The 26,554-nt window shown below is 42.8% G+C and overlaps 2 protein-coding genes across 2 annotated transcripts in view; one reads left to right on the top strand and one right to left on the bottom strand.

Moving 5' to 3' along the window:
* Window positions 1–13,438: 13,438 nt before the first annotated feature.
* On the top strand, window positions 13,439–16,546 carry LOC125284860 (extracellular matrix protein 1-like). The gene is made up of 4 exons (XM_048229000.1): window positions 13,439–13,627; window positions 13,851–14,098; window positions 15,492–15,731; window positions 16,282–16,546. Exons 1-3 carry the CDS (start codon window positions 13,579–13,581, stop codon window positions 15,693–15,695), a joined length of 501 nt encoding a protein of 166 aa, XP_048084957.1. The 5' UTR covers window positions 13,439–13,578; the 3' UTR covers window positions 15,696–15,731; window positions 16,282–16,546.
* A 3,542-nt stretch (window positions 16,547–20,088) lies between these two features.
* LOC125285683 (semaphorin-6D-like) overlaps window positions 20,089–26,554 on the bottom strand; it is a 90,999-nt gene continuing 84,533 nt past the window's right edge. Inside the window, exons 20-21 of the mRNA XM_048230224.1 lie at window positions 22,809–22,988; window positions 20,089–22,356 (exon numbers count right to left, since the gene is read on the bottom strand). Of these exons, the coding sequence (XP_048086181.1) occupies window positions 21,860–22,356; window positions 22,809–22,988 (677 nt within the window). The 3' untranslated portion in view covers window positions 20,089–21,859. The remainder of the gene's footprint in view (window positions 22,357–22,808; window positions 22,989–26,554) is intronic.

The following is a 26,554-nucleotide window of genomic DNA, read 5'->3' as shown; positions in this document are numbered from 1 at the left end:
GCTATTGCAGTGGATGTGTTTGTGCTGCATAATGCCAGATGGCTGACAGGTAATGCGCTCGGTACAGTCCTCGTTGACCACAGACTCACCACTCTGAGGGAGAGAGACAGGAAACAGCTGAGAATGTGTTTGCCTGGTCCAGTTTTGAGGCGATCAACAAAATGATCAACACCATTGCAGCACCTTTACAGCAACAAGATGATCAACACTTTGCAAAAAACACATTATCATCTCACCTTGTATGTGCGTCCATCATAGACGCAACTGGTGGGGCTAAAGCAACCGCGGACACCGTCCTTCACCTTGCAGACTTCGTCGCTATTGCAGTAGATGGGTTCGTGCTGCACAATGCCAGATGGCTGACAGGTAATGCGCTCGGTACAGTCCTCGTTGACCACAGACTCACCAATCTGAGGGAGAGAGACGGAAAGAGCTGATAATGTGTTTGCCGGGTCCGGTTTTGAGGTGATCAACAAGATGATCAACACTTTTGCAGCAACATAATGATCAACAGTTTGCAACAAGCACATTATCATCTCACCTTGTATGCGTGTCCATTATAGACGCAGATGGGGAGGGAAAAGCAACCACGGACACCATATTTGATCATGCAAATTTCGTCATTCTTGCAGTGCATGGTTTCGGGCTGCAAAATGCCGGATGGTTGACAGGTAATGCGCTCGGTACAGTCCTTGTTGACCACAGACTCACCAATCTGAGGGAGAGAAACAGAACTCAGCTGAGAATGTGTTTGCCTGGTCCAGTTTTGAGGTGATCAACAAGATGATCAACAACGTTGAGGCACCTTTGCAGCAAGAATATGATCAACACTTTGCTAAAAGCACATTTCATCTCACCTTATATCTGTGTCCATCATAGTAGCAGCTGTTGGGGCTAAAGCAACCGCGGACACCGTCATTCACCTTGCAGACTTCGTCGCTATTGCAGTGGATGGGTTCGTGCTGCACAATTCCAGAGGACTGACAGGTAATGCGCTCGGTACAGTCCTCGTTTACCACAGACTCACCCATCTGAAAGAGAGACAGAAAACAGTTGAGAATGTGTTTGCCTGGTCCAGTTTTGAGATGATCAACAAGATGATCAACAACGTTGAGGCACCTTTGCAGCAAGAATATGATCAACACTTTGCTAAAAGCACATTTCATCTCACCTTATATCTGTGTCCATCATAGTAGCAGCTGTTGGGGCTAAAGCAACCGCGGACACCGTCATTCACCTTGCAGACTTCGTCGCTATTGCAGTGGATGGGTTCGCGCTGCACAATTCCAGAGGACTGACAGGTAATGCGCTCGGTACAGTCCTCTTCTATCACAGACTCACCCATCTGAAACAGAGACAGAAAACAGCTGAGAATGTGTTTGCCTTGTCCAGTTTTGAAGAGATCAACACAATGATCAACACCTTTGCGGCACCTTTGCAGCAACAATAAGATCAACACTTTGCTAAAAGCACATTTCATCTCACCTTGTATGTGCGTCCATTATAGTAGCACTGGGCGGGGCTAAAGCAACCGCGGACACCATTCATCACCTTGCAGACTTCATCGCTATTGCAGTAGATGGGTTCGTGCTGAACAATGCCAGATGGCAGACAGGTAATGCGCTCGGTACAGTCCTCATTGACCACAGACTCACCAACCTGAGGGAGAGAGACAGGAAACAGCTGAGAATGTGTTTGCCTTGTCCATTTTTTGAGGTGATTAACAAAATGATCAACACCTTTGTGGCACCTTTGCAGCAACAAAATAATCAATACTTTGCAACAAATACATTATCATCTTACAGTGTATGTGCGTCCATTATAGATGCAGATGGGGAGCAAAAAGCAACCGCGGACACCGTATTTGATCATGCAGATTTCGTCACTCTTGCAGTGGATGGGTTTGTGCTGCAAAATGCCAGATGGCTGACAGGTAATGCGCTCGGTACAGTCCTCGTTGACCACAGACTCACCACTCTGAGGGAGAGAGACAAGAAACAGCTGAGAATGTGTTTACCTGGTCCAGTTTTGAGGTGATGAACAAGATAATCAACACCATTGCAGCACCTGTACAGCAACAAGATGATCAACACTTTGCAAAAAGCACATTATCATCTCACCTTATATGTGCGTCCATCATAGACGCAGCTGGTGGGGGTAAAGCAACCGCGGACACCGTCCTTCACCTTGCAGACTTCGTCGCTATTGCAGTGGATGCGTTCGTGCTGCACAATGCCAGATGACTGACAGGTAATGCGCTCGGTACAGTCCTCGTTGACCACAGACTCACCACTCTGAAGGAGAGAGACAGGAAACAGCTGAGAATGTGTTTGCCTGGTCCAGTTTTGAGGTGATGAACAAGATGATCAACGCTTTTGCGGCACCTTTGCAACAACAAGATGATCAATACTTTGCAACAAGCACATTATCATCTCACCTTGTATGTGCGTCCATTATAGACGCAGCTGGTGGGGGTAAAGCAACCGCGGACACCGTCCTTCACCTTGCAGACTTCGTCGCTATTGCAGTGGATGCGTTCGTGCTGCACAATGCCAGATGACTGACAGGTAATGCGCTCGGTACAGTCCTCGTTGACCACAGACTCACCACTCTGAGGGAGATAGACAGGAAACAGCTGAGAATGTGTTTGCCTCGTACAGTTTTGAGGTGATCAACAAGATGATCAACACTTTTGTCACCTTTGCATCAACAAGACGATCAACACTTTGTAACAAGCACATTATCATCTCACCTTATATGTGTGTCCATTATAGACGCAGCTGATGGGGGAAAAGCAACCACGGGCGCCGTATTTGATCATGCAGATTTCGCCACTCTTGCAGTGGATGCGTTCGTGCTGTATACCAGAGGCCTGACAGGTAATGCGCTCAGTACAGTCCTCGTTGACCACAGACTCACCACTCTGAGGGAGAGAGACAAAAAACAGCTGAGAATGTGTACGCTTTGTCCAGTGTTTAGGTGATCTACAATATGAAGAAACACCTTTGCACCAACAAGATGGTCAACAGTTTTAAGGTGATCAACAAGATGATCAACACTTTTGCGTCACCTTTGCAACAACAAGATGATCAACACTTTGCAACAAGCACATTATCATCTCACCTTGTATGTGTGTCCATTATAGACGCAGCTGGGGTTAAAGCAACCACGGACACCATTCTTCACTTTGCAGATTTCGTCGCTCTTGCAGTGGATGCTTTCTCGCTTCACAACACCAGCAGACTGGCAGGTAATGCGCTCAGTGCAGTCGTCGCTGATAGCAGTCTCACCAATCTAAAAGTGAGAGAGCCATTCAGCAATCTCTTACAGGCTGTAATGATCAGGATTTTGTAGAAGTAGTAGAGTATGTATGGTGAATACCATTAATACTTAAGACATTAATTTGAACTCGCAGAGCACTGTCCCTACCACTACCAAGTAGCAGAAACCACGCAATGGTAACAGGCGGTCAAACCAATATTTTCAAATGTATTCACTTTTCGTAAATCAGTGTGGCAGAAGTCAGTTGAGTCAATTGTCATGTTTTATTCAACATCTAGAGTATATGATAGAGGTTGAGTTTAAATTAGAGTTTGTCTTCTTTGATTTTCAGACCTTTCATGAAAACTGTTAGCCTGATGAGCCAGACACACACTAAGATGTAGGGTCTGGGAACTCACCATTGGCAGTGCTCAATCCAAGGGGCGGGATAAACAGTTCCTTTCAAATTCCCTCTGCATGCAATAGGATAGCACTACAACTCAGGAATCCCATGCGTTTTCCCACCAGTGGAGTTAATTGGCTAGTTGTTCAAACTTTTGCCAACTTAAAAAAAAAAAAAGCTTAACTCGAGTTGCCATTCAAAGACCACTGTTCGCCAGCAGCAGCATCCATTTTCTTTGTTTTCAAGTAGCAGGGAATTCACGCAGAATCATCGCAACTCGTCATTATGTTAAGCCCGTCCACCGACTCTATACACAATGTGATTGGCCTGACCGAAGTTTGGTTTTTCCAGCTCGCAAGCCAACGGAGAGTTGCTAGACTACCCTGGCTGCAAATTACATTTGCTGCCACTAGGGTGCGTCTAAATTTCTAGGCTAGGAAACTGTCACTATTAAATTAAATAATGTACTAAGAACTTCCTTGTCTGTGCGCTGTGTAGCGCGGTTCGCATTGAGTGTCATAACTAATTAGAGCCCTTAGAGTTTCTTGAGTTCTATCCTCTGCTTCTTCTGATTAGACAGATTACAGGATCTGCATCAGCTGAAGTTCACAATTGATTAAGAACGATCTGTTTTCAATCTCACCTTGTATGTGTGTCCATCATAGTAGCAGCTGCACTCATCTGATTTAACACAGCTGACCCCATTGAAAGAGTACTCAGAGTCACAGGCACAGCCCTCTGCACAGGTTTTGGGGCAGCTGACAATATTTGCGAGGCCAGGACAGGGTGAGTTGCAGGTCTCGCACAGATCTGGTAGTGACTGTTGGCAGGGCAGGACAGGGCTGGAAAAGAGGAGGCGGAGTTGAGTGAAGATTATTATTTTTATGGTAAAGACAGTTACAGAAATAATTGTAACTATGAACTAATCAAATACATCTAATCTAAAAGAGACACTTACGACAGAAGGTTGGGGTTCTCCAGTCCTTTATGGCAACACCAAAGTCCTGGCAGTCAGACACATATGCAGCAATGCTGTGGCAGAGCATGTTGCGGTCTCCATTGCCCATGCAGACATCATAGACACAGTCCCTAAAGTATGACTCTGGATCGATGACGCTGAGACAGGCAGCAAAGGGGCCATTGGCGTTTTTGATGATGCTGCAGTCAGCCTCAAAGATGCGTTTCTTATCCTCAGCACACTTGGGGCAGAAATCACCGGTGCAGCCATCATCACACACCACACCTTGCACAGATTCCTTCCAGGCTGCACCAAAGTCCTTGATGCTTTTTGTCTCCTTGCCGTCAGGCAGCAGGTACTCGTCATTCTTGTTACCGTTGAAGTTGCCACACAGGCCACTGGTCTTACCATGATATGAGCCAGGAACAGTTACAGTGACGCGGTATACCAGGTCGTATGTCACTATCAGGCCAAAATCGGTTTTGATGACATCATAGCTGCCATCTTGATAAACTTCTACTTGGCCATTATTTAGATTCACTGGCAAATTCATAAGAACACCATCCACCTAAAAATGAAACCATGAATAAACATGGAAATTGAATAATAAAGAAGAGACAACAGCAATACACTTTTTGCAACATGCTATTTTGTAGCATGTCTTTTTCTACAGTATGTCTTGCAGTTTGCCTTAGAATTGAATTTCTTGTAGCATTCGAAAACAACCAAAGTAACTTTCCACCTTACCATGACTACTCCAATTTGGTTTTTCCTCAGTACCAATGTTTGCCCATAAACCTCCACAGCAACAGCTTTGGCAGCAGTAAGCTCTGTATTCTGCCACTTCTCATTCTCTACCACCACTGTAAAGGGATGGAGGTGTGTGCCCTCAATGTGGGTGGCCTTGGCAGCAGTGTATGTGCAATTGCCTTGGAAAGAGTAGAGGTGGTTGTCGAATGTTTTATAATGGGGGTCTCCTGAGATGGTGCAAATGCCGTTAGATGAGGCATAGCAGCCTATGATTCCCTTCACCACTTTGCACTGTTGTCCGTCTGAACACCCCTCTGATTGGCAAACCAATTGACCATTACTGGGCTCACAGGTACAGAATTTCTGGCAGTTGTCTGTCCAGAAGGACTTTCCAGGTTTCACATAACTTCCTGTTTTTGCATAGAGGCATCCACAATGGGACTGGGGGATACATTCGTTGCCCCTGAGCACAAAGCCGTCATCGCACATACAACCCTCAACACATCGCCCACCACACTCTGATGGAGCCCTTGGGTTGTCACATGTGGCTGGGCAGGCACTGCCACAATGCTCATAGTGGCTGTTCTTAGGGCATTGGGGATCATCTGATATGGTAAAGAGCAGAACAACATCCCCATTAGTTTGCCGTCATGAAACAAGCTACCAGGATTTTCTATAAACCGAAGCCATGTGGGTGTAGCAGTACAGTTTTACTTCAAATGTCCTTCAAATGTCCTTCAAGACAGGACATTGTTGTGGAGTTGTAATTAGTTTTGCAGACATACTTTTGCGCAAGCTTACTGGAAGAAATTCTAAAACAGGAAATTGGTAGTATGCTTAAAACATATTTAATGTCCTCTTATGTTCTCTTTAACATACCATTTTCATGGAAGATCATTCATCAGTAAGATGTCGTTCATTTACTGATATAATGCTTTTTTATTTTCACTTGTAGCTTATATTATTACTTACGGCAACCAACCAATCCTCTCCAGTTGAGGACCTTGACTCCAGCTCTTTGGCAGGCGTCAGTGTACACATGCAGGGTGTCACAGAGGAATTTCTTCATGCTCTTTCCCATGCACACATCATACTGGCAGTAGTCGTTGTAGACGTTCCTTGGGATGACGGCACTGCACCCACTCAGTGGCCCGTTCATCACCTGTGTCATGAGACTGCAGAAGACCTTCCCAGTCACATGCTCGAGGAAGGAGCCGTGCTCGCACTTCTCGCACTGGTTGTCACACTCATCCCGACAGGTGGCATCGTCGACCACTCCTGGCACTCTCCAGCCCTTGCCCAGTGCCGCAGTGCTGCCTGCGGGGCTGCCATTGGGCAGAAGCATGTCATCGCTATCTTTGTCGTTGAAGTTTCCACAGAGGCCACAGGTCATGCCTTTAAAGCTATCAGGCACCATGACCACCAGGTACTGCTGCCAGTCATACTGCACCGATAGGCCGAAGTCGGTCTTCAGCAGGACAGACATGCCACTGGGAAGCACGGCCACTCTATCATCAAGGTACATTGGGAGGTTCCACAGGTTATCGTTGAGCTGAAATAAACCAATAAAAAAGACATGGCCATTTTAGATTTTTTCTAAACCAAAAACAAACTTTATTTATATAAAGCAATAAACATTGCAATTGTCTGAATTTAGTGAAGAGTTTACATAAAAAGTTACATAAAGCAGAGTAATCATGATCACAAAAAATGTTCCACTTACTCTCACTATTCCATATTCTGTCCGGTAAATAGTGAAGGTGTAGTCATAGACTTTGACAACAACCTTTTCTACATCAGGGATCTCTGACTTTGGGCTGTTCTCATTTTTGACCTCCACTTCAAAGAAAGGAGTGTTACCGCTGTCACTGCATTTACTGGAAGCCATGACATAGGTGCAGTTACCCATGAAGCTGTAATAGTGGTTGTCAAAGGTGCGGTAGTGGGGGTTGCCCATGATCCAGCAGATGCCCATATTGCTGTAGATGTTCTCTTGGAGCCAAGTCAGCTTCTTCTGCTCTCCCTCAGCAGCACAGACCCCTGGGAGAAAGAAACACAACTGTGAGACCCAGATAATGCTTAAGGAAAAAGTAAAACAGAAATAAGTTAATATTTTGAAACACAAACATAGGTGGTTATGTATGAGGAGCCGATTTATGATAATTCACCGTGGTCTATTTGAACTGTTCTAGCCCAGTTCAATATCAGGCCTGTTTGTGATTTTTTTTAGAGCATTAAAAAATATACTGTGTTAGGTAGTTGCAGCTCAGAGTGGAGACTTTCACCTGACAAATGTAAGTTTTATATTTGTCATTCTTGACCAGATCTAAAAGTGTGAAATGTGAAAGATGTATAAACCACAGACCAATGGGCAATGCTTTTACATAGGATGTGTAGGATTCTGTAGTGGAAGCCTTACCACAAAACAGCAAAATTGCCAGGCATGATAGTTTCCTCATCATCATCATGGCTGTTGAAAGCAAATCTAATAAAGTAAAATCTCTAGTAAGAAAGTTGTCACACAATTTACAATGCTAAACATCATTACTGGAATTACATGATTATTTTTCACAAACTTAAGTGAAATAATTATGTGTGTGTGTGTGCTGTATATATATATATATATATATATATATACTTTCCATGGTGTGTATTTGCCCCTTACCTGAGTGATAGTCCCAGAGGCTCAACAGCTTATTGGTGCCTTGGTGTGCCAGGCTTATATCCTCTGGGAGAGATGCTGTGGTAGCCAATCAGCAGTAATTTGTCAACTTGGCGGTGGGGCACATACGCATGTCTCCTGAGGGCATGTTTACAGATCTAATATTGATATTGGTAGGGCACTGGCATGCATGGGCATCCTGGGTCTTATCTTGTACATGCCAATTGTGTGAGGATGACGCTGCCGTGATTTCTGGTGTTCCAATCGGTGCGACTCAGTAATTGATATATCAAAGGCATATACAGCGGGGAAAATAAGTTTTGAACACGTCAACATTTTTTTCAGTAAGTATACTTTCAATGAGGCTATTTGCATGAAATTTTCACCAGACATTAGTATTAATGGTAACACTTTACTTGACGGGTGAGTTCATAACACATTCATAGCACCTGTCATAAACTGCACATAAGGCATTCATGACTGTTTCATGAGACATGACTCAACATTCATACCAAACCTTTCATGAATGTGGAAGACAGAACAACGACAACTTGTCAAAATAAAAGTCCAACAATCGCAAAGCGGCATTGCCGTTTTTGTTCCAAACCTCTTACCTGATCACGTCCCATCTGAGTCAGTGGGCTCCTGGGCTCCAGTGCCAAAAAGACAGAACATGGTCAAGCAAATAATTCTTGTTTCATAAAAATGTATTTGTTTTATGATGTAACCTTTGCAGATGATTTCTCATCTTTTGCCACTGGTTACACAAATACGGCTGAATATAGGCTAGTTTACCTCCCAGTGTTAAACTCCATGATTACGAATACTTCCCAACTTGTATAGTAAAGTGACATTCGATGTAGACTCCATAAGATATTCATGAAATATTTACAATTTCCAATTAAGGCTGGAGAGAAGAACGGCAATGCTGCTTTGCGATTGTTGGACTTTTATTTTGACAAGTTGTCATCGTTCTGTCTTCTACATTCATGAAAGGTTTAGTATGAATGTTGAGTCATGTCTCATGAAACAGTCATGAATGCTTTATCCATACATTAGAGTCCATAGGTAGAGTTATGTGTAATAAAGTGGAATGACAGGGAAAAAGTATTGGTTACACTTTACTTGACAGTATTGACATAAGAGTGACATGACACTATCATGAATGTGTCATAAACAAGTCATAAATGTTTATGACATAACACTTCTGTTATTAAGTGACATTCGGTTTTTGTCATAACAAATTAGGGTTAGAGTTAGGGTTAGGGTTCATGTGTTATGACAGTGTCATATGTTCATGACAGTGTCATGTCACTCTTATGTCAATAGTTAACTTCCAAAACTGTTCAATTGGGTTGAAGTCAGGGCCTTGATATCCTTTCTCTGAAACAAATTGAGAGTTTCTTTTGCTGAATGGTTTGGATCATTGTCCTGCTGTAAGGTCTAGCCATGTCTCATCCTCATCTTCCTGGTGGATGTAAAGATTCTCCCGGATCAAAATGACTCCATTCATCATTCCTTCAACTGTCTTGGGCTACTCTTCTGACTATCCTTCTGACTTCCTGGTCAAAAATCTTGCAAGGAGATTCTGTGCATGGCCAGTTGATGATGCAGATAATGGCTCCAATACTGCTTGCTGGATGATTCTGAAGTTTTGAAGTGCATCTGTAACCAGTTCCATTGATATGTTTTGCAACAATAAGGTTGCAAAGGTCTTGGGAGAGCTCTTTGCTTTTACCCATCACAAAATGTTTCTTGTGTGACACCTTGGTGACAAAAACACTTTTTATAGCCCACCAGTATGTACTAACCCAGCTTATATCAATTTGCACAGATAGGAGGGATAATTTCTCTAACTACTTATAGATTCCAGTTTGTTCCTTGCCATTCCTTGCCTTTGTGTACAGCTTTTTGTTAGCGTGTTCATTGCTTTTTCCCTCTGCCGTTCCACTTTTTTACTCATAACTCTACTTTTAGACATTAATGTTTGGATTTTCATATATGTGTGGATTACCTAAGTTAATACTAATGTCCAGTGAAAATTTCATTTGAATAGCCTCATTGGAAGTATACTTATTTTCCCCGCTGTATGCATTTAGTAAAATAAAATAAAAAATTATCTTAGTATTTTGTGGGTACTATCAACAGCAAAACCCATATATCTCTGTGTCAGATCAGATGGCAGAACTGAATGGACCAGGGGCCTCTTGTGCAGTCACTCATTCACAGACTGCCTCCTTCAAAGTGTAGGTCTAAAATATGGATCCCTGTGAAATGGATCTTGATGAGCATGACAAAGAGTGACTCATGCCCATGTTTCCATGACAATAACCAGAATGGTACAGTGCTGCAGTGCTATCTAAAAGAGGGCACTTCATGACTTTGTTTCCTTCCATCACCATTGTAAGGGGATCTATCACATGTTTTCAACTGGACAGGCATCCATTAGGATGTAGGGGGGCAATTCCATGGTAATTGACTTTTTGTCACATCCATAACGCCAGTGAAATGCCTTGGCATTTGTATGATGTGAATGATAACATTCATTTTTTGTGCATTTTTTCTCATGTACATTCTTCAGCCAAAAATAGCAAATGCTCAAATTTCATGTAATCATTCACATCATACCATACCATCACATTTTATTGGCATTATGGATGTTACAAAAAACATAATTTTCCATGGAATTGCCCAGGGACACTCTTTACTTCACTGCATCACATTTTATCCATTACAGGAGCACCTATGTTGGCACTTCTTTATGTTTTCTCACATGTAGTGCAATGTATGGAAGGGTACACTTAGGGAACGTCAAGTATAGACCATTTTAAGGGGAACCTTAAACCCAGGAAGAATTCAGACAAGCATAATTTTAAGCAACAAGAAGCCATATTAAAACAGAAGAGCTTCTCAGTTTCCCAGAATTTGGTGGACATGGGAAGAGCTGCCTTATTGTCAGAATAGTGTTTAGTAGCCTAATATTTATTTTGCCTAAAATCTTTTGCATTGCAATGACTATAATTCAGCATCATAAACACATGATTCATTGTTGGGTTTTTAATAAGCAACTAGATTTTTTTTAAGAATGCTTAAGTGAAGCCATGAGCCAATCATCACAAACAGCTGAACTCAGTTAGTCTTAATCTTTTGAGGGGCAGTATATTTACTAACATTGTATTAAAGCTAGGAAATAGCGTGACAGGAAACAAGCCAACTCCAATCTGACTTTCCAAAAGAACAGCAAATCATTTTCTACCAACCACTAGTGCACTATGTAACACAGTGTTTATTAAAAGGTTCCCTGTGATTCAAAGCCCTTTTATATGATAAGCTGGCTATTGATAAGAGCAACATGCCGAATGAAAGCTGCCAACTGGAATCATAGAAAGCTAGTGTCCACTAGAATGGCTCTCTCACATAGCCAGACACCACCCTTAATATCAACACAACCACAACAGCTCTGTCGGAAGAAATCAACTTGTAAAGCATTTATTATAAGGACATGACAGAGAGCAGTGTTAATGCAACCAGGTTGACACCAAACAATAACTAATAGGAAAGTGAGATGACAGAAATGACGCTGAGACATTGTGTATTGTTCTCTTGAGGGCTACCCCATGTAATTCTGCACATAATGATGCTGAAAGATTACATGTCCGTTGGACTGTGCAGGCAGCTACAACAAGACACCATAAACACCAAATGTAATACTTATTTTTATGTCACACATATTACCAGGACATTTGAATTCCTTCTTGTGAATACACAGGCTATTACAGCACCCTCCACATGTATTGGCACCCCTGGTAAAGATGAGTAGGCTAAAAGGGTATTTTGTCTTAGTTTAGGTCAAAAAAGCCTAAACTAGCTTAACCCTTTATGAATGTATTTATAATGCTTTATGAAAACTGGGTTCATAGGAAGTATTACAATGTTTTTTGGTTTCATTATTATTCTTTTTTACTCATCTTTACCAAGGGTGCCAATGAATGTGGAGGGCGCTGTATATTTAACATTTTCCAGTAATTTCATGCAGGAAAGGCTGTTGTACTTTACCAAGCATTTAATGTCACTATAACACTTTACTTGTATTAGAGCACTACTGGGCTTGTTCCTTACACTGAGCAGGGTAGGTTAGAACATCATGGAGTGCCACAAAGCCGGCTCCAAAGGGAGCCTGTTTTCACCAGCTGTTTGCACCAGATCATGCTGTGCTGTGGTGAGTAGGTCGCTGTGCCCTCTGAAAAAAACATGTTCACAGGAAAGTCATCTGGGTGCCCACTATTTCCCCTTCTTTCAGCATGACACAAATTCATGTCATCTTTTTGGCTATTCAGTGGGAACATCTAGCTTTGGATGAAGCCCTGTCTTTGATCCATTCCGTCAGTCTTTTCACTTGAAAAATGCTCCTTTATGCCGCCTATTTAAGAAATTAGGCTGTCTGAATGACAAAACAGAAAGTGTCTATGAGTAATTCAATTTGCAAATTCAAGTAAATAGTAAAATTATAGCTAAAACCAATCTGGTTTGTTTGTAATAATCATAACTGCCTGCATTAGTTTGCCGGCAACATACTATTTTCACTTGTCTTGTCCTTGACTAGTGAAGCTTATAGGCCCGCCAGCTCCCACTCAATGACGCAAATTATTTGTGGACATTTCAGAACATTCTGGAAGTGTACAGAGATAAGGATAAAGTTGTTGTTGGAAACGATTCTTAGATGAAACACAATCTGGTATGTCTCCCAGCCAAAAAAAGCACATGAAGAAGCAATGAGTCAGTTTGACAGCAATCTGTGTTTTTTAACCACACAAATAATATTGGTGTGAAGGGGTGTAACACAGGTTTGTGAACCACCATAAAATAATGCTTTGAAGTATCACAATAGGTCTACAAAATTCACTTTACACATACCTAAAAACAAACAAATTAAATATAAACACTTAATAGACCTATATGTTCTCAGCAGAAGATGGTATTTCAATGTTTTTTCTATGGGTCATTCCCATTTTGCCAGTATAATAGTTAAATAAATACAATAAATCGACACATTGCATCTGCTCTCAAATCTCCTTAGTGATGTATCTTCTAGCTAGTATTGCCTTGATCCACCTGTACACTGGAATTATTAAATCACTCTATTCAACCGAAACATTTCTGTCACCCCCACACACCAAGTTCAGCCATTAGGGAGTTAGATTGTACGTATTGCCACATGCAGTGGGAGACCATTTGTATTGTGGTCTTATTTTTTTTGAGTAATCCTGTTTTGACTGAGTCAGTTGGAAAATGTCAGCTGTTTTTTTTCCTTTTCTGATATCTTTTGGTGCACCGCACTGGCATACCCCCACACACTCCCACAGCTTGTGTCCCATCACCCCTGAGATTTAAAAAGAGCGTCCCAGCCTGCAGCCATCAGACAAAAAAATCAAACCAGAGCTCCAGGTTCATTGCATTTGCAGCTTTACACTTGTGCAGTGGATGTGTTGAAGGATAAGGCAAGAGAGTACAAGAGTGGTAGAGAGACAAAACATCTGTGCAAATATGTTTACCCTCGGTGTGATGGTGATGTTGACTTTAGTGGAGATAAGAGGTAAGCATGGTGTTGTCTACTGCATTTACAATGCTGAGATCACTTCAGACTGTTGAACCTAAATTGTAAAGTAATACTCAATTCTTATTCATTCAGATTATTTAGTGTTTTATGTTGATATGTGACGTTTTTAGTATTTGAAATCTAACTATTTAGATTTCTAATCCAGCTATTTCATATAAAAGACTACATGAGTTTCTCTCCATGTCTGGCTCTCTTGCAGGCTCTGTTGGTCACATTTCGGAGCCTGATGTCTCCTTTCCCCCAGCCAGGCCCTCTCTGGCCAACCTGCATGCTCTCTGCACACAGGGGAGCGGTCGCCCCCGCTACACAAGCAGTGTCTTCGCGAAGTCGGTACCGGGCCACCAACGTCGCCGTGGCTCCGCAGTGAACCGTGTGGAGGCCTGGTACAGCAGGTGCTGTGCACCGGGGCAAGCCCAAGAGCAGGCATTGTGCTGTGCCACGCAGGCGGTGAGCAGTCTCTCTCTCTCTCTCTCTCTCTCTCTTTCAAATTCAAATTCAAAGGAGCTTTATTAGCATGACTGTTTGGATACAGTGTTGCCAAAGCCAGTGTTACAGATAACACAGTAGAATAACAAAAGAAAGAAAATAGACATACAACAATGCGGGTATAACATGTGAACATAGAATAAATAATAGCATTTGAGTGTGTGTGTGTGTGTGTGTGTGTGTGTGTTTGTACGTGTGTAGGTCTGTGTACACATATATACATGTACACACATACAGTACATGTATATAACAAATAAGTTGTGTTTCATTCTCTTTCTCTGTGTGTGTGAGAGAGCATGAAAGAGAGAGAGAGAGACAGAGAGAGGCAGGGAGACGGCTAATGGTTGTTTGAATATGCACATGGTTGTGTAACATGTGTATGTTGGGGCAGCCGTGGCCTACTGGTTAGCGCTTCGGACTTGTAACCGGAGGGTTGCCGGTTCGAACCCCGACACGGACATGGCTGAAGTGCCCTTGAGCAAGGCACCTAACACCTCACTGCTCCCCGTGCGCCGCTGTTGTTGCAGGCAGCTCACTGCGCTGGGATTAGTGTGTGCTTCACCCCACTGTGGGTTGTGTAACATGTGTATGTTGGGGCAGCCTACTGCCCTACTGGTTAGCGCTTCGGACTTGTAACCGGAGGGTTGCCGGTTCGAACCCCGACACGGACACGGCTGAAGTGCCCTAACACCTCACTGCTCCCCGTGCGCCGCTGTTGTTGCAGGCAGCTCACTGCGCTGGGATTAGTGTGTGCTTCACCCCACTGTGTGTTCACTGTGTGCTGAGTGTGTTCACGGATTGGGATAAATGCAGAGACCAAATCCCTCACGGGATTTACTTATGTGTGTGTGTGTGTGTTTGTGGGATGAAAAAGGGCATATTTGTGTATGTGGATGCTTGTAAGACAGTCCATGTTTATATATGTGTGTCCTCACCAAAATGGGTATGGTTGTTCATCCAAATAGAACTTGTATACTTGCCATTGAAGCTGAACTTTTCCATATGGAACAGAGACTATGAGCACAAGGAAATACAACAATGTATTTGCCTGATCCTCTATCTCAGTCCCCAATTAGATTTGAATTCGAAACAAAACAAAAATGATTTAGACCAGCAAAACTTGCACTTTACCTATATTACCTGTAGCTCTACATTTGATCAATGTCTACAATATGTTATGAGTTATGAAAGGAAACAAAAATAATGAAGAATAGAGAAATTATTGCATGTGAAATGTTACAATTATGTTGCAATTATGTTATTTGTTATAATGTTACCAATTGTAAAAGTTATGCAATTATGTTTTTTGTAATGATGTTACAAATTGTAATAGTTGTGTCTCATTTGTGCACAGTGGGAGTATGCACTCAACGTGTTCTGCAATGATGAGTATGGGGTGAAGGACATGCCCCATAAGTGCTGTGAGCAGTGGGAAGAGAGCAGACTGACCTGTTTCCAGAGTGAGGCCCCCAATCCTGCTTACCTGCCCACACCTGGCTACACAGCCCCCAGCATTGCAGTGAACCTCAGATTCACCTGGGACCCCAGTACCTGCTAGGGGTGAGAGTGTTCCCAGTGGCAGCTTTAAAAATAGGTAAAGTTACAATTCACAGTCATTTTAATTTCATATATTCCATTGAACTTGTTACACTTGGTAGATTAAATCTGTACCTTAGCCTCACCTTAGCTGTCATGAGCCTATGGTGGTGGTTTTACATTCCTGGGTCTATGGGGGAGTTGATCAGCGAGCACCATTATGACTTTGCGTGACATCTTAATTCCATCTTTTCTTGACATATCATGATCCATGGCATGGATAAGACCTGAGAAATATCACAATTGCAGATTAGATGGGAGAAATATAATGCTGAACCTGATAGACTTTGTGTGTCAGAATGGCAAGTTTAATTTGCTGTTAAGTTGTGATAAGTGGACACATGTTTTTACACTTTCACCTGGATCAGATTGTAGGTGAGGGGTTACAATCAAGTAGACCATTAGATTTGAGACTAATGTAAGATCATAACTAAATTTGAGGAAGTAATTAACCCTGTCAAACCTCCCTAAATGTAGAATATTAAACCTAAACACCTGTTAGGGTTTGTTTCTTATGTGACTCTGAAACTGTCATTTCTGTTCCACAGGAGTTGAGAAAGCAGAACCTTATCTTGGGCTGGGTCCATCTATAAGAAAAATTATAATCCAAATTATAATCAAGAATCTCTACTTATTCATACTTCCAATAAATAATATACCTGATTATGTATTGCCATTTATATTTGTTCCACATTTTTAAATAGGTTGAATGATTTTGAGAGAAATTCCTCCATCTCTATCAAGCTGTAAACCTATTTCAGTAATAATTGTGGCATTATCATCCATTCTAAATAAATATCTACAGTAAATCAATGTGTTGAATAGTGCTGAATTTGGAGGATTACCTGTTTTCTTTTGAAACTAACTACCCTTTCATTTTCTGACTTCTGCACAGACACACATGCAAATATTTGCAAATAAATCTCTATATGTAGTGCATTATACATTGCGTGGGAAAAAGCAGGACCATCTCTGCACTCAATGAGATAACAAGGACAATTATAAAGCCATTATGAGCCTCCTCTGCACACCACAAATAGCTCAGTGAATCATATCAGTGCAATTTGTGTTGGGTTCTTTTTGTTTTGCACCAGTATAAATGTCTCATACACACAAGATCATGTACTGTACATTAACCTTTGTTTGCAGACTATGCAGACTATTATGCTCTGTAACACCCACAAACATTGAATTCCCGAAAATACAATAACTTCAACTAAATATAATATAATAACTAAACAATAACTTAAATATGCAATTGTGAGACATAATAATCATACAATTGTAAAAAAGAAACATAATGGGTGCTTATGCAACTTTGCTGCTTGGCCACTAATAGATATTAAGTGAAGGTAGAAACACAGTGGGGGTCTTCAAAGCTTTACTGTTTGGCTCCTAATTAATGAATCTGAGGGATGGGATCATAAAGTCAAAATTTGTTTAGAGGACATAGACTACTCTTACAACTGATAAAATAGATCAAATTTCACTAAATTAAAGATTTATTTTTGGGATGTTAATGTAGCCTAATGACTTTTTGCCTGCCCAGAAACAACATCCTACAAATGTAATAATTGTTGTGTCTACATGTAGGTGAAAAGTAAAAATGTGTTATTACTATTGTGGTTTATGACATTTTGGGAAGTTATTACATTTGTGGGTGTTGCACAGCTTTTCTTTAATCTTATCAATCAATCAATCAATCAATCAATCAAAATGTATTTGTATAGCACTTTACAACAACCAGTAGGCGTCCAAAGTGCTTCACATCAGAAGCTAAGGATAAAAACAGCATATCAAGCAGTAAAAAAATTGACATGTAGACTTAAATAAAATAAATAGAATTGTCACACCACTACTGTGTATTAAAAGCCATTATAAACAAGTGAGTCTGTAGTTTAGACTTGAAAAGACCAACGTTCGTAATTAAACGTTTCGGGGCAGCAACCGCAAAAGCCTGCTCACCCCACCGTTTATACCTGGACCTTGGGACCTCTAACACCAATTGGTTAGAAGACCGCAAAGACCGATTGTGCTCACGCAGGGTCAACATCTCGGATAAGTATTCCGGGGCCAGGCCATTAAGGGCCTTAAAAGCAAACAATACAATTTTAAACTCTATTTTAAAACGCACAGGGAGCCAATGGTGTGTGTAAAGAACAGGAGTAACATGTTCGCGTCTAGGTGTGTTTGTTAAAAAGCGGGCAGCAGCATTTTGCACAAGTTGCAGACGTGAGATGGACGTTTGACTCAAGCCAACATACAAGGTGTTACAGTAATCCAATCTTGAACTAATAAAAGCATGAACCGCCTTTTCTAAATCATCATGCTTGTTAAGGAAGTGCTTAACTTTAGCCAGGAGACGAAGCTGGAAAAAACTTGTTTTTACCACATTACTGATTTGCTTGTCAAATTTCATGTTACAATCAAAAGTAACCCCCAAATTTCTAACAGCTGGCTTTAGATAAGTAGCCAGAGCTCCCAAACTCAGAGCTGGACCGTTTGCTTATACTGTATTATTCTGAACACTATACTGATGCACAGATGCTGGATGGCATTTAACTTTAGGAACCCAATGCGCTTTTATACAGGTTCATGGTATACTGTATAGGCTAGAGGGCTATTTTGAAATGCATCAATGTCACAGCATGAGAACTTGAGAACGGGACACAGATGCAGGACTATATTCAGGCCCATAAAATTCTCCAGGTTGCTACTGAAGGTTTGAAGTGTGACAGTCAGCCTCCTGTAGATCACACACAATCACTTTGATTTAAAGTCTTTATATTCATTAATGACATGGTGATGTTTATTATAAAAGATGTTCCTAAAAAGACAAGGGCATTTTTGTGTCAGTTGCTGAATGTTTGGGGTATCACCATCAACAGAATATCAACATAATGGGCTAACTCCAAATTAAAGTGTAATTCTGTAAGCTATGCTGCTCAGTTACTTTTCCCATTTCAATTGTAAATTCTTAAAATGCTGTGTGATGCTTTAAACTCACCAGAGTCTGATTGCCAACTTATACAATGTTCTTAACAATTGGTATCAGCCAAACTAAATAAACCAACTGCATGTTTCCATACAGATTTCCTTGACTACTGTAATAGGTCTATTAACCAGATTAAAAACAGTATCAGAATATGTTTAATATTAATATATATTTCATAGCAAGACTAATTGCACTAAAAAAAGAAAACATTAAAATGATATCCGGTGGAACATTGTTCGACTATTTGACTAACTAAACCAACTGCACGTTTTTATACACATTTCCTTGACTAATAGGTCTATTAACCAGATAAAGATCAGTATCGGAATGCATCTAATATTAATAGATATTTCATAGTAAGACTAATTGTACTAAAACAGAACATTAAAATGGTATTCGGTGGAACGGTGTATTAAACTATTCGATTTTCCCAGTAGCGTGTTCCTCTCGTCCCACACGACTACACACTCCCACTCCCTATGTGTGGCATCACTGGTACACAGCTCTGGCTGAGCCTCATGGATGCGGACTCGGCATGTTTGGGAAAAGCAGGAGCATGCATGACAAATCCTCATCCAAGTCTCCTGACGAGAGGAAGTGTGGAGGTGTCTGCGGTTATCTATGTGACACACAATATGACATCAGCTTGTGGAAAACTACTTGTGATTTTCCACTGACCCATGCTGCATATTGAGTCTCTAATTGACTGTGTGTGTGTGAGTTTCTTTTATTGGCATGTATATATAACATTGACTAAACTAGTCACTAAACTTTTTATTGACATATAACATTGACTAAACTAATTCCATTAGATTTCCGGAAAATGCAGATACATGTATGAAATGGCTGTCTGTGAGTGTGTTGTAAACTCAGAAAGTTCAGAAAGCACTACTGTATATGGAATCAATATATATCAATATCAATAGTGCTTTCTGATCTTTCTGAGTTTACAACACACTCACAGACAGCCATTTCATACATCTGCCTTTTCCAGAAATCTAATGGAATTAGTTTAGTCAATGTTGGCTTCCCCAGATTCAACATTCAGTGGTCCCAGAACAACCTACAGTTCTTCTGCCAACACTGCAGCTGTTTGGTTAAATCACATTTGTCTCACCTCAAGAATGAAATCCGCACTCCCACACGTCAACATAAAACAGGGGTTTTCACTGTGGCCCACTGGTGGTCAGTGATGGTATTGCAGATGTCCCCTGCCCTTGCATCCAATAATGTTTCACGGTAGGAATATTTTTTTCTTTTGCTTCACAACCCCTGATGTTGCCCTTCAGTTCAATTCAGAACAGCATTTTCAATTGAAAACCCCAGACATGACAGAACATTAAAGAGAACACACACAAGGTTTTCTTTTAATATGACGACTTTATGACCATTTTTCAATACCAGTGTGGACTACACCCCTGTGCATGCTATTGGTTTCCTTTGTGACTAAGTGGATTTTTTTTACAAACAATATAAACATAAAATACTAAATGGGAATAAGACAAGGGGACAACACTGTATAGAATGAAACTTTAAAATGAACTGTGGTTTCACTTCGTTGAACACCTCAATACTTGAACTCATGCATTCCGACTCAGACCAACACTGCCCTGAATGCTCACATCATACCCCTACATTGTTGGTCAACATTTTGCAGGTGTAATATTCTAAGATGGTGTCATATAAAGTGCTAACACAACAGCCTTAACACACTGCTTTGGGAATTTGGGGAGGAGAGGAGAGGACTAAGAAAACATAGCAGTGCCCATTATGCAAACACATACTCATTGCCCTTTTCCATTATCACATAATATTAAATAAGGCACACATTTACACATACAGAAATGTTTGGCTAGTAGTTATTACACAGAATCTTTATGTACACTATTTGTTCACAAAATATATAGCAATGGTACAGTTATGACTAGGGGTGTAACACAGGCAAAACTTCTAGCGTGTTGCTGTACTGGGCTGTGTTGCGGTTTCAGTCCACCAGGGGGTACTGTGGTACCTCTACAAGAGCAGAGTGTAGGGAACTTCAGCCAACTGTGCACATAACCATGAGCAACAATAGCTTGGGGAGGGGGCGGTTTCTTACCCAGGTCGTCATGAGCTGTGCTCTACTGCTATCTGCACAGACCAAATTCAAAGGAAAACCTCCCTCTCTCTTTCTCAAGCTTTCTCTGTGTACTACTGCAAACTGACTGAAGCTGGGCCTGCACTGACAAAGCACCATGGTGAAGACCCACTCTGTCCAGCTGGCATTACCATCCCAACTGTTCTGGTTAGATTACAGTTATTAACTTTTAGGAGCCTCTCTTGAAGGCATGTGACTGCAGGATTGAGAGGTTGTGGATGTGTGTTGGTCATCGGTTGCTGGGTTATTGCTGAATACCATCGAAAGAGTCTATCTGTGGCTGGACGGGCATTTCTGAGGGTCTTCCTTCCTCCATGACAGCAAGTCCACTTGTTCAACGCTTACACAGCTGCTTTGTAGAGTTAATGCACATGGACTGATGTCGTTGTACTTCTCACACATTCAGTATACTCTCGTCTTTACACATATGCAGTATGCAGTGTGTAACAAAGTTGCACAAGGAACCGTGACAGTGGCTGTGTACTGATTCCGAATGTGGTCTCGTCTGCTGCTTAGCATTAGACAATAGCCCAAGAGGACGCAAAGGTTGTGGTTTTACATTCCAGGGCCTCTTGGGAAAGACGACCAATGAGCGCAACGCCCGACTTAGCACAGCGCCTTGATCTGTGTGTGACCTTCCGTCCCTGATCCTGATCCTCGGTGTGGACTGTGATAACCAATACCAATATGGTACAAAAAAAAAAAAAAAAATTTCTTGCAGGTTAAGCACTGACAGGGGCTTGAATCTCCTTCATAGCGCAGAGACATCTTGGTCGTTGGCCAAGCTGCCATAAGGGAGAGATGCTTTGGAGTGTCTCTCTTCTCTCTGCCAAGCATGACTCGGAGTCCCAGAGGATCAGTCAGTGTGAGGATTGCACTGGAGCGAGAGTCAACCATTAATTTCTGTACAGCTCCGTGGTGTGCATCCTTGGACAGAAGGGGGGAGAGGAGAGGACGCTAGGTTGGTCCTTGAGGAGGGGGGAGTGGGGGGCGGTCAGTAGTTGAACTTGCCCTGCTGGCCGAGGGGCGACGAGGCGGGTAGCAGGAGGGGTTTGGGCGGCAGTTGGGGCTTGAGCGAGGCCGTGCGCCTCACCATGGCAGCGCGGTGCATGTGAGGCGGCTCGCTGTAGCTGTGCTGCCGTGTCAGGCAGGTACCGCCGCCTCCACCACCTGCGCTGGGGATGAGCGGCCGGCTCGCCTCCCCAATCTCGTAGCCGCCGCCTGAACCCGAGCTGACCCGCACTAGCCGCTGCTGCGCCGCCGGCCACTGGCTCATGCTGCTGCGCTGGCGGGGGATGGCGCCCCCGGCTCCCGCACTGCTGCCCATACGGATCAGGGACTGCCGCTGCGACGGCTGCCGGGACACTGACCGCTCCGGCACGGGCTGCAGCTGCTGGAGCTGCTGCTGCTGCTGCTGCTGGTGGTGCGAGTGCTGCTGCTGCTGAAGCTGCGGGTGCGAGGGCGGGTGCGAGTGCTGCTGCTGCTGCTGGTGGTGCGAGTGCTGCTGCTGCTGCTGCTGCTGCTGCTGCTGCTGGTGGTGCGAGTGCTGCTGCTGCTGCTGCTGCTGCTGCTGCTGCTGCTGCTGCTGCTGCTGGTGGTGCGAGTGCTGCTGCTGCTGCTGCTGCTGCTGCTGCTGCTGCTGCTGCTGCTGCTGGTGGTGCGAGTGCTGCTGCTGCTGCTGCTGGTGGTGCGAGTGCTGCTGCTGCTGCTGCTGGTGGTGCGAGTGCTGCTGCTGCTGCTGCTGCTGCTGCTGGTGGTGCGAGTGCTGCTGCTGCTGCTGCTGCTGCTGCTGCTGCTGCTGCTGCTGCTGCTGCTGCTGGTGGTGCGAGTGCTGCTGCTGCTGCTGGTGGTGCGAGTGCTGCTGCTGCTGCTGGTGGTGCGAGTGCTGCTGCTGCTGCTGCTGCTGGTGGTGCGAGTGCTGCTGCTGCTGCTGCTGGTGGTGCGAGTGCTGCTGCTGCTGCTGCGCTGCTGGCCGTGGCGGTGGGCACTGTGGCTGCAGTAGCAGGAGACCACAAAGGCCGAGAGGAAGGCGCCGAGCACGAAGGCCACCAGGACGCACGCGATCAGGAGGGTGTAGTGGACACTGTGGCTGGCCTTATCCATCTCCGGGGCTCCCTTGACACCTGTGGACAGAGAGAATGAACATTTGGAGAAGGAAAAAAAAAAGAAGGGAAATGTTCAATGTGTGGGGTCATAAAGTTTGACAATGTCTAATAGAAAGCCTAGAATTTCAGTGTGTAGGCAAATGACAAGAGCACTCAAAGTGTCCTTTCACCAATTTAGCATCTAGATTTGTGCTACACTTTTATAGGTTATATTTTACAGCTAAAATTAACCAGGCAATTTCTCTGGTATTCACAGCAGAGTTTAAAGTGTAACAGCCCACACCACAGAGCCTTTATATTTGATAACATGAAGCTCAATGCACTGGCAAATGTTCTCTGTGGTGGAAAAGAAACAGATCAGAAATTTGGATCTGGATATTCATGAAAGCTGTGTGGCTGCAGGGGCAACTGTTGCTTATTTTGGTATAAAAACATCCAGACAAAGCAACAGAGGAGGCTTAGCAGATTGATCACACACATACATACACACACACACACATACATACACCATACACACACAGACGTATCCTGACACAGACACATACACACACATGCACACACCGAGACCCACATGTGCGCACACACACACACTTTTACACCCACTTAAACATGCACAAACATTATGTCCCACTGCTGCACTCTGCCTTGTGAACCAAATAACATTTTTCGTCTCGCTTTCATCTCATTGTTTCTCTTTGTGGTGTAAAAATAGACAAAGGCGAAACAGAGCAGAGATAGTAATTAGACTCAAAAAATATTTTTTTCCCTTCTCTTTTCTCGCCTTCACTCTCTCTCTCTCTCTCTCTCTCTCTTTGTCTCCGTCTCGTTTCTCAAGCTGCTCGCTGTTGAGCAGGACCCTCCTGTGTGGGTCTAATAGGCACTTTTATGTAGGTCATGAAGTTTCTGCAGACAGTTGGTCTCGGTGGACTTGAGTGCCACTAATGGGACCAAAGCGCCCTGCCGCAGTGGGCCAGCCTATCAGTGCCACCTCCTGCAGGAACCGGTGCACTGGCAGAGCTGTGTGGCCTCAGATAACACGACACAAGACCAGCAAAGATGCTTGAATAGATTCCACATGCCAATTACTTTAGGTACCCACAAGAGCTTTTTTTTGTATTTTTAGAAATATAATATGGCAGATGTTAAAAGCAAAAAATTAAACTTTTAGGAATAATTCTTCATCAAATAATATACCAGAACTAAAACAGTGCCACTACAACACAACTAAAGATGTGTGAAGGCCACAGGAATATGTTTAGCTCCTTTCAACACGCGGCTGTTTTTACATTCAACAGACCCTCTGCTAAAGGTCTTAAGGGTACCTTTGCGATGGACCACCAAACACAGCTGACCTTCTCCTGGCTGTCTGGAAAGGTCGGACAAGAGCCCCTCACCTGTGGAGGCTTTCTCCTTAGGTGTAACAACAGCTCCCCACAATTATATGAATAGTCGAGCGCATTTGTATGCCTTTTGTTTAGTTCTGTTTTGTCTTACTGTCACAGACAAACATGACTGCTTTAGGTATGCTTTGGTATGCTAATACTTGGCTACATTTGTTTACATCACCTTCTGATTCTTTTCAGATCCACTTAAATCACAGCAACATTTTTTTTTTCAAATCCATTTTCATAACTATTAAGCAGCCAAAACACATGCAGAATAATTCATTCACATCTAGGGAATTAAGGTAAATAGACGATAACTATGTATGACCATTAAAAAATAGTAAGATATGTCTTCCAGCCCATAGTCACAGCCACTACATAAATTCACAAAGGGATATGATAATCTATTTGTGTTCTGTAATGGTGTTGACCGAATTAAGCAAAATGCTGTCACTCATCCTTGGAGAGGAGGATTACCAATGACCTTTAGAGCGCTCACATCACATCAGCCATTTTTTGAGCCAGCGACACATCCGAAAAGGCTTTATGCAATGTGCTTTCATATTGACCCACACTGCTTGATGGTCGCTCCAAAAAGAGCATCTGTTCAATCAGCACACCCAATGTTACACAACTATTTGACCCGTCATTTTGTTGACCTCAACAGCTTTTTGGCTAAATGGCTCTCACATTTTTTTTTGTGACTCACACATTTTTTTGTCACATAGAATTTTTGAGGCACTCATGAATAATAAGTGTCTCACCGCTTCAAACCAACAGAGTGATGTTTGAAAAAATGACAGGCTGAATCACGAACATCGCTTAGCACAAGTTCCATGTAGGTTAAAAGCAGAGTTCTGCTAGGGCAGGTCAATATAAAAATTGGCTTAGTGCTGATCGAGTGTCGATAGAAAAGCACTGATAACACCGCATGCCATCATGGGAATGACTGATATAAGCAAACAAAAATCAAACAATGGAAAAACTGGCTGTCATGCAGACCTCAACTGAACATACAGTAGAGATTACTGTTGTAACGTTTGTAGAGGCCGCAATAAGACGTTTAATTGTAATTGCAATTGATTTTCGATAATAAACTGTGCCAACCAGAGGAATAAAAGTGAACAGGTCCATTTTTCAATGGCTTGTATGCATATTCCCAGGTTGAACACATGCACAGACACAAACACACACACACACATGCATAAGGCAAACCACACACACACACACACACACACACACACACACACACACACACACACACACACACACACACACACACAAACACACACACACACACACACACACACACACACAGTTTCATGCTTGACCTCTTATTTAAGATAAGCTCCATCAGTAACAAAAAGCTTCCTCTGTTCAAGTAAAGGACCTTTCCTTACAGGTTGACGTCCAACACGTCTGTCTGTGGATTCCCCACAGACACACACACACATATATCTTGTTGTTTGGTTCTTGAGTGCCAATCAATGGACCATTTGTTACAAGGGGAGGAAACATTGATTCATTGACACGGTTCTCCCATAATGCAATTCAACGGTGGGAAAAGTAAGTGGAATCCCTGATGTGTGTGTGTGTGTGTGTGTGTGTGTGGGGGGGATGGCCACGCATGTGCACAGAGCCTAGCATGCCACATGAGTGGAAGGTAAACACTTCCATTTACTTGTCTGACAGTTGTGGCTTATTGATAGAGCCCGACCCAGCTGTGGCATGACCCACGGTGCGCAGTATGGAGGGTGATAAACGACAGTTGTCTAACGGGAAATATGTTAAGCTGTTGTAAATGTAATTTAGAGGGTGATCTACCCAGCAAGGTAGCCTACCCGTTGCATGCAAATGAAGACCATTAAAGGCAATTTCAGTGACTCTGACTTCTATAATTGGATGCCACCACCGGTGACGATAATTCAGTGAAGTGTCTAAAGTACTTTTTAATGAGTTGAAACACTCAGTTATATGGAGTGCAGCCCCCCCTCCTTTTTTTGAACCCATAAAGAGCAGTTTCACAATATCCTTGGTCGCCAGGTAAGCCTAAAATTGCAGCTCATTATGCTTATTTACAGGGGTCTCTCCTCCGCCATGTGTTTTACATTTAGAACAAAAGCTTTTTTTTCCACTATTGTGCTTTTCAATAAAGCTTAGCATGGGGGCAAATATTCTCAAATCAAAACATGTTATGGC

This window comes from Alosa alosa, chromosome 20 (assembly GCF_017589495.1).
Source record: "Alosa alosa isolate M-15738 ecotype Scorff River chromosome 20, AALO_Geno_1.1, whole genome shotgun sequence".
Lineage (NCBI taxonomy): Eukaryota > Metazoa > Chordata > Actinopteri > Clupeiformes > Clupeidae > Alosa > Alosa alosa.
This window is presented reverse-complemented; position numbering and strand designations above follow the sequence as displayed.

Coding starts and splice junctions, on each gene's coding strand:
- LOC125284860 (XM_048229000.1), top strand. CDS start 13,579: ATGTTTACCCTCGGTGTGATGGTGATGTTGACTTTAGTGGAGATAAGA. Junction 13,628..13,850: donor GACTTTAGTGGAGATAAGAG/GTAAGCATGGTG, acceptor GCTCTCTTGCAG/GCTCTGTTGGTCACATTTCG. Junction 14,099..15,491: donor TGTGCTGTGCCACGCAGGCG/GTGAGCAGTCTC, acceptor ATTTGTGCACAG/TGGGAGTATGCACTCAACGT.